This window comes from Leptonychotes weddellii, chromosome 1 (assembly GCF_054177405.1).
Source record: "Leptonychotes weddellii isolate Sample4059 chromosome 1, ASM5417740v2, whole genome shotgun sequence".
NCBI lineage: Eukaryota > Metazoa > Chordata > Mammalia > Carnivora > Phocidae > Leptonychotes > Leptonychotes weddellii.
This window is the reverse complement of record NC_138369.1, coordinates 90,394,385-90,402,759: the sequence shown is the minus strand read 5'-3', so window position 1 is coordinate 90,402,759 and position 8,375 is coordinate 90,394,385. Positions and strand designations below refer to the sequence as shown.

Here is an 8,375-nt window from a genome sequence, read left to right as displayed (position 1 = left end):
GTCATATCCCAGACATCTCATTTTCCTAGAACAGCATTTTCTCACCTGTGTTCTGTGGACTCCACTTCCATTAGGATATAAATTCTGCCAGAATAGGATTGGATGATTAAGTGGATTGAGGTAATAGTGGCCTAAACAAAATAAAACAGATCTCATTACAACAAGACTTCTTAGAACCTTCATATGCTCACATACATTGTGACTCGTACACATGGTAAGAAAAGTAGATAGTTGTGGGGTGCCAGGTATGTGTGTGTGTGTGTGTGTGTGTGTGTGTGTAGGGTGATCTGCAGAATTCCCTTTATAAAATACTTTGAAAATGATCCCTAGAGCCATCAATGAAGATAGCTTTTTAATAACGTGGTTCAAGGAAACTCCTCACTACTGTCTTTGAACATAAAGAGGGATGACATAGGTAAATATAAGCTTCACAGTGAAATCCTAAAAGTATAGCTCTGTGTGATAAGGTATTTATTACAGGGAAAGACTCTCTACTCTTTCACAAAATAGCTCTTCATGCATCCGTCATGGGAAGGCACAGATCACAGGTTGGATCCACAGTGCCTTCGCATGCTTCTTTCCTATCTCCTGGGGTTATCCATTCTGGGCCCTGTCTACCCAGGACAAATAAAGATTCACCCGGCATCTCTGCATCTCATATGAGTGAGCATCACCAACTCAGTTTCGGGAACGTGGTAGCTGAAATTTTTCACAGAGATGAACTATTTTAGACCAGCAGCAATAGAATCTTCTGTTTAAATGGAAGCACTGTGGAAATGAAGGTGAGCATTGGGTCAACTCTTCAAGAGCTTAACAACCGGAATTAAAATGGTCATCTTCTGTTCTGTTCTAGGGGAAAACGCAGGACAGACACCCATGAACATCAATCCTCAGCAGACCCGCTTCCCTGATTTTCTTGATTGTCTCCCGGGAACAAATGTTGACCTAGGAACTTTGGAGTCTGAAGATCTGATCCCCCTCTTCAATGATGTAGAGTCTGCGCTGAACAAAAGCGAGCCCTTTCTAACCTGGCTGTAATTACTACCATTGTAACTTGGATGAGCCATGACCTGACATTTCCTGGGCCTCTTGGCAAAAAACAATGGAGCAGAGTCAGTCTGCAGGTGTTCCACATTCTGCCTCCATGACTCCATGCTCCCTCCTTACCATGCGGCCAGTTTCATCATTGCCTGGATTCGATTGACAGTAACTTAAGTCAAACAGATAAATGCTCTATTTTCAGTTTCTGCAGGCCTGCATTCCCGTGATTTGCTATGCAGCGTTCTTCTGCAGAACTGAGGATGCAGAATTGCTTCTCTATTTTTCTCTCTGCTGCCCCATGACTAAGCTTGATGGGTGTTAGTTGAAATTTATGCATCAAATTGATTATAAACCATAAAAGCTGACCACAGGCAGTGACTTGTGACAAGCGGCTCGGTCCAGGAAATGTACACAAAATTAGACCTGATTGACGGTTTCAAAAACTGTGTTAATGACAGTAGTACTGGATGCTTTAAAAAAATATTTAACGCGAGCTTTAAAAATCATTGTATGGATAGTACATCTCTGCTGTATGGAATACAATGTAGTTTTGAATCCATGCTGGTTCTGATGGTTCTTTTTACTCTGCATCTGCAAAGGCACACGTGGTCCTATTGTAGTTTGTCCTTCATCATTACTTTACTGCGTAGCGTCTAGACAACTCGTCCTTCCAGTGGGAGAGGGGCAGGAATGTGAGTCACAGTTCCTACCCTACAGATCTTATGAAAGAGACCAGTTTGGTACTAATTATGAGCATTTATTAAACAAAACTTTTTTTTTTTTTAATTACAAGTTGGATTTTTTTTTTAATTGCAACTTAGAATTTGATGTTTATTTTATAAAGCACTATAATTTTGTAGCTGATGACAAAGGGCAGCCAAAAGTTTTTGATAAATCAGTGGCGACTGTATTTTTTTTGTCTTTTGAAACCGTTCTGAAAACATCAGGACGACCTAGCTTTCAACCCGACAGCACACACAGTAAATTGTTGCTTTTTTAATGCTGAAGCCTTATCAGTTTTGCTTTCCAGATTTCAAGCGTTTAAAAGAATCTTATCTATGAAACTGTTTGAAGGATGAAGCAGATCTCTGACTGACGTGTAAAAAAAAAAAAAAAAAAACCCTCTGAAGGGTGTACGGTGGAGACTTGTGTTTCTGAATTCAGTAAAATTGATTCCTAAGTATATTATCCTAACCCTGTTTGCTACAGTTGGTATAAAAAGGCATGAAATATGTACTCAATACCTCTTATGTAACCAAAAACATTTTTTTATTAGCTTTTAAGGACTGAGAGAGAGCATCAGGTTCACCCGGTGTGCACTCTGCCTGCATTACCCATGAAGTCCTCAATCGTTGAATATTTTGAACTGACATTATTTATAATCTATGAATTTAATATCTTTCTTGAAAGACATTAATAATTCAGGTCTCTGAGAGGAACCTTCAATTCCCAAGGGGGCTTATCTATTGGGGATCTTAAATAAGATCCTTTTCCATCTACCAGAATAGAGACAGGCAGAATACATTTTATCTGGTTGGAAAGAAGGCAAGTGAAAAGGTCAGAGATGAAGTAGTAAAGTCACGGTCGATAGTGGAAGGATACTAGTTGGGAAATGGAAACAGACAAGTGATAGTACCCCAAAAGCAAGACGAGCAGGATGGTAGGAGAGGTGCCCAAAAGAACAAAGCAACAATTTTCTACTACAGCTTTTATACCAAAAGATTCTGTTGTAGAAGAAAGGGCTTCGGTGCACTTTATGGGGAAGGAGGAGGGGAAGGGCTGGTGTCGCCCTGTCCAAGCTGACGCTGAGCGTGTCTGTGGGCAAGAGCATAAGCCTGCTGTGCTTCCAACACAGGGAAGTGATTTCTTTTTCCTGAAGGACCCATGGTATATGTTCTGATTCCTTTTCTCTCTCTAAGCGCTCTGAGAGAGATCGGGGTAGATGTTTTGTGTTTGCTACTAAATAAGGGAGCACTATTTCTTTTTCTCTTTTGTGAGCAATAATTGCAAAAAGAGTTGTACATTCTTTCTAAGAAAAACAAAAAACAAAAAACAAGGGACCTAACAAAACTGAGCAGTGTTACTGTATTTTTTAAAAATATTTTTATAGACTCCTTTTCAGGTTATTAAGTGTAAAAGAAACAGATACCCCTCTTTTTTAAAGTAGTTAAAACATCGGTGATTTGTATTATCAATTTTTAGAAGTAATTTCCTAGTAAGCTGTGGCATTATAAAACACTAGAAGATTTTTTTTTTAGTGAAATTAGTTGAAACATTTATTAATGAACATAACAAATATTATTCCAGAATGAAATATGAACCATGACTACGTGTTTACTAATAGACAAAGCCAGATGTAATTTTTTTGTTACGTTTTTAAGGCCATAAAATACGGCCTTTGTTAAAGAACACTAAAGCTAGAAATCTGGAAGTAAGAACAACTTTTGAAAGGGTTTTTCCTATTATTGTAAGTGTAAAAACCCCTGCCGAATTCATGATAAGGTGCTATTTATATTTCTTACTATAAAAGAACTGCCAGGATATCTCGTCTTTTCAATCCTAAATCAGTAAATTTCAACATGTCATCTGATAACTTTGCCATGGAAAAGACATATTAAAAATTGAAATGGAAAAACAATTTCAGAGATCTTTCATGCAAGGTATCGATATCCTGACAGAACACATTTTCTTGAAGTAAATACATTGTCAAAACCTGTTTGCAATTCTACTAAGTCCAAGTAATTGTTAGTGTTTCACCAGAGTATTTAGGATGTGAGATGCCATTTCTTTCACTGATTGTACAACATGCGGGAAGCACATAAGACAGAGTAAAACATTTAGTGCGGGGGGTTGCTCTTGACCCCGGCGTGGTAGAAAAGCTCTCTGTAGAAGGTGAGAGAAGTGTTGCTAATTATAAGTTGTGTTCTTAACAACAAAATTAGAAAGTAACTTCTGAAAGTACAACTTTTATGAAAAAATAAGCTGTTAAAAAAAGGAAATTGTAGATTAATTTAATTGGGAAAATGGGCGATTGACAGAGACCGTTTCCCTAACACACTACATCATTTATGTGCTAGTACTTTTAACTTTTTAAACAAATTTACTTCTACGTTTTGTAATATGACATATGTGTGTTTATTTTTAATTTAGAATGGTCTGCCTGCAGAAGGTATGCAGCCAAATCAATCATATCAAACCATTTTACCTGGAGTTTGGTACTGGTTTTTACTTCTCTGATTCTGTATAAGAAAAATAAATACAATTGAATTTCCACTTAGAGCCTTTTGTCTTTTCATTATTTGTGTGTGTTCCTTTTACTCAAGGCTTGGGTGGTACTGAAGAAGGGCTTATGTAACTCTCCTGGCAGACAATGAAAGAAAGACAATTTTGTAGGCCAACATTGTTTGGGCTCAAATGTCTGGTCTTCAGTATCCTAAATATCCACAGAATCCTGGTTTCCCCTTTATTTGAAGCAACCCCCTGAGGGTTTTTTTTTTTTTTAGTGTGTATATATATAATTTACATCTTATACATATGATTAATATATAATTTTTTTTTTTAATCACACTATCCTCCCAACACCCTCACAGATTTGACTGAGATGTCAGAACTATAGGATTCTCAGTCTTTCCTGTGTTGTTAATGTTATAGCGTGGCTTCTTGTTATCTAAGAACAGCTTATTCATTCTGAGTTTGGGCTTGTGACAGTGTATTTTCTCTGTCCCTTGAGTCCCTTGATTCTCACTGTTGTCATATCTTTGTCCACTCCACAGAAACATTAGGTGAGAGCACTCAGTAAAGAGTGTTTTCAAGCAGGAGCTAAACAACAGAAGAGATGCTGGTGGGAACAGCTTACCAACATTCCAGAGCCTTAAGTCTCATGCATTTGTTTTTTAAAAAAATTTTCTTAATTCCAGGATAATTAATGTACAGTGTTACATTAGTTTCAGGTATACAGTGTAGTGATTCAACAATTCTCTAACTCAGTACTCATCACGATAAGTGTACTCTTTTTTTTTTTAAGATTTTTATTTATTTATTTGAGAGAGAGAATGAGAGACAGCACGAGAGGGAAGAGGGTCAGAGGGAGAAGCAGACTCCCCGCCGAGCAGGGAGCCTGATGTGGGACTCGATCCCGGGACTCCAGGATCATGGCCTGAGCCGAAGGCAGTCGCTTAACCAACTGAGCCACCCAGGCGCCCCTACGATAAGTGTACTCTTAATCCCCATCACCTATTTCCTTCATCCCCTCACCCACCTCCCCTCTGGTAACCATCAGTTTGTTCTCTATAGTTAAGAGTCTGTTTTTTTGTTTGCCTCTTTTTTCTTTGTTTTGTTTTTTAATTTCCACATATAAATGAAATCATATGGTGTTTGTCTTTCTCTGACTTATTTCACTTAGCATTATACCCTCTAGATCCATCCATGTTGTAGCAAATGGCAAGATTTCATTCTTTTTTATGGCTGAGTAATATTCTAGTGTGTGTGTATACCACCATTTCTTTATCCATTTCATCTATGGACACTTGGGCTGCTTCCATAATTTTGGCTGTTGTAAATCATGCTGTAATAAACATAGGGGTGCATACATCTTTTCAAATTAGTGTTTTCATAATTCTTTTTCTCCACATGCTCACCAACACTTGTTTTTGTGTTGATTTTAGCCATTCTGACAGGTGTGAGGTGATACCTCATTGTGGTTTTGATTTGCATTTCCCTGATAATGAGTGATGTTGGGCATCTTTTCATGTGGCTGTTGAGCATCTGTATGTTTTCTTTGGAGAAATGTGTGTTCATGTCTTCTACCCATTTTAGTTGGATTATTCATTTTTTTTGCTGTTGAGTTGTATAAGTTCTTTCTATATTTTGAATACTAACCCCTTATCAGATGTATCATTTGCAGATGATATTCTCCCATTCAGTAGCTTGTCTTACTTTTGTTGATTGTTGTCTTTGCTGTGCAGAAGCTTTTTATTTTGATGTAGTCTCATGCATTCTTTTTAAAAACCGTATTTCATCATCACTGCCAATATAACATGCACTGCTTGTTGAAAATGTTATAAGTACTAACATGTATAAGGTAAAAAGTGAAACTTCTCTATCCCCCAAGTCTCACACTTTAAAAAAATATATAAGATTTTTTTCCTATAAGTTGGATTTTTTTAACAAGAAAAATAATGATACATGCTATTTTTAAGCTTTCATTTTTTTCTCTCTCTTTTTTTTTAAAGATTTTATTTATCTGACAGAGACACAGCGAGAGAGGGAACACAAGCAGGGGGAGCCGGAGAGGGAGAAGCAGGCTTCCCGCGGAGCAGGGAGCCCGATGCGGGGCTCAATCCCAGGATCCTGGGACCATGACCTGAGCCGAAGGCAGACGCTTAATGACTGAGCCACCCAGGTGCCCCTCATTTTTTCTCTTAATAATAATAATGATATTACTAATAGTTACTGATCATTTACTATGTGCCAAGCACCACGCAAAAACACTTGATATGTATTATCTAATTTAATCTGCATAGTGACCCTATCATTTCAATATTATCCTTACTTTATAGATGAAGAATTTAAGAGGTTAAATCTTTTGCATGAGGTTACACAGTAAGCAACAAATATATCCAAAATCTCATGGGTATCTTTCCATGCCAGGACATAGAGTTGTATACTGGATTATTTTTAACAACTAATATTTTATATGGATGTCCCCTATTGCTAGCCAGTTTTTAGTTTTTGCCTTTATAGACAGTCCTACAGTAACCAGCCCATTCTCGTGTGAATATGGCTGGAGGATAAATTCCAAGAAAAAATCATTACATCATGTGATCTTAAATTTTGATAGATTCTGTTAAATAGTTTTGAAAGGAAGGACTGTACCAGTTTATACTTCCAATAACAACAAATGCAAAGGCCTGTCTCACCACTGCCAATCTGGAGCTGAATATTGTGTCTTTGTTTTGCTTTGTTTTGAAGATTGAGGAGTTTTCCTATAAACATGCAATTTCAAAAATAAAAATAATCAAATCTGATTTGAATAAACATTAACATTTTGGGGTTTTTCCCCCCACTGTACATTCCATAAAATATTTGGGAAGATATGTAGAATATATGAAGTTCAAAAATTGAATGAAAAATGTATTTTCTATCAATAAATATAATACAAATTAGTCTCTTCTGTTTTTCTTCCAGCTTTATCAAGATATAATTGACATACTGTATAAGTTTAAGGTGTACGGTGTAGTGATTTTATGTATATATATATATATTGGAAAATGATTACCACAACAAGGTTAGTTAATACATGTATCTCCTCACATAGCTACTTTTTTTTTTTTTGTGGTGAGAACTTTTGACTAACTCTTAAGTCTGTATAGATAGAAAATACCGTACTGTTACAGCCTGTATTTCCTTTTTTTTTTCCAGTTTGTATTTCTTGAATTAATAGTGAAATTGATATTTTCATAATACTGTTGTCTATAGTGAGTGATGTCAGTTCTCCACCCATATCACCTTAGATTCCTTTTTACTGTTTTGTGCACCCCATCTCCCACCCTGGTGTGTTTTGGCTTCCAACAGCTAATATCTGTGACTTTTAAAAAGGATCGCAGTCACTTTGCTCCCACACGTGCAGAGAGCTAGATGCATAGGAATTCACATTCTACAATACAACCTTTAGCCAATGACAGGTGGGTATGTAACTTAGATTTCAAAGTCTCCTGTGGGACCAGGCACAGACTGCCTTCTACAGGACTTGGCCTGAGAGCACACGCTTGCTTTGTTTCCTCCCTTTCCCTGTCCTGTTTACCCCCACTCTCTTACCAGTTTCCCTTGTAAATACTCAATTCCTTGAAAAATCCTTTCTTAAATAGTACTTCTTTAGTAAATGACTTGTACATGAGTCCTTGATCAGGGTCTGCTTCTGAGAACCAGACCTGAGCTAGTATCTGGAATATACAACAAACTTGCATGTTAATGAGAAAAACAGTCCCATAGAAATATGGGCCAAGGATATGAATTGAAAATGTATAGGACAGGGAACTGGGTGCCAGATAGCTTGCCAACTTCATTACTAATCAGGAAAATGGAGGGGCGCCTGGGTGGCTCAGATTGTTGAGCGTCTGCCTTCTGCTCAGGTCGTGGTCCCGGGGTCCTGGGGTCGTGGTCCTGGGATCGAGCCCCACATCGGGCTCCTGGCTCAGCGGGGAGCCTGCTTCTCCCTCTCCCTCTGCCTCTCCCCCTGCTCGTGCTCTCTCTCTCTCTCTATCTCTGTGTCTCAAATGAATAAAAACAAAAAAACCTACTAATCAGGAAAATGGAAATTAGATAGTAGTGATCTA

At 37.7% G+C, this 8,375-nt stretch overlaps 1 protein-coding gene across 1 annotated transcript in view; it reads left to right on the top strand.

Moving 5' to 3' along the window:
- Positions 1–4,314, top strand: part of WWTR1 (WW domain containing transcription regulator 1) — a 134,378-nt gene extending 130,064 nt beyond the window's left edge. The window contains exon 7 of the mRNA XM_081827618.1: positions 854–4,314. Coding sequence (XP_081683744.1) covers positions 854–1,038 — 185 coding nt within the window. The 3' untranslated portion in view covers positions 1,039–4,314. The remainder of the gene's footprint in view (positions 1–853) is intronic.
- The last annotated feature ends 4,061 nt before the right edge of the window (positions 4,315–8,375 follow it).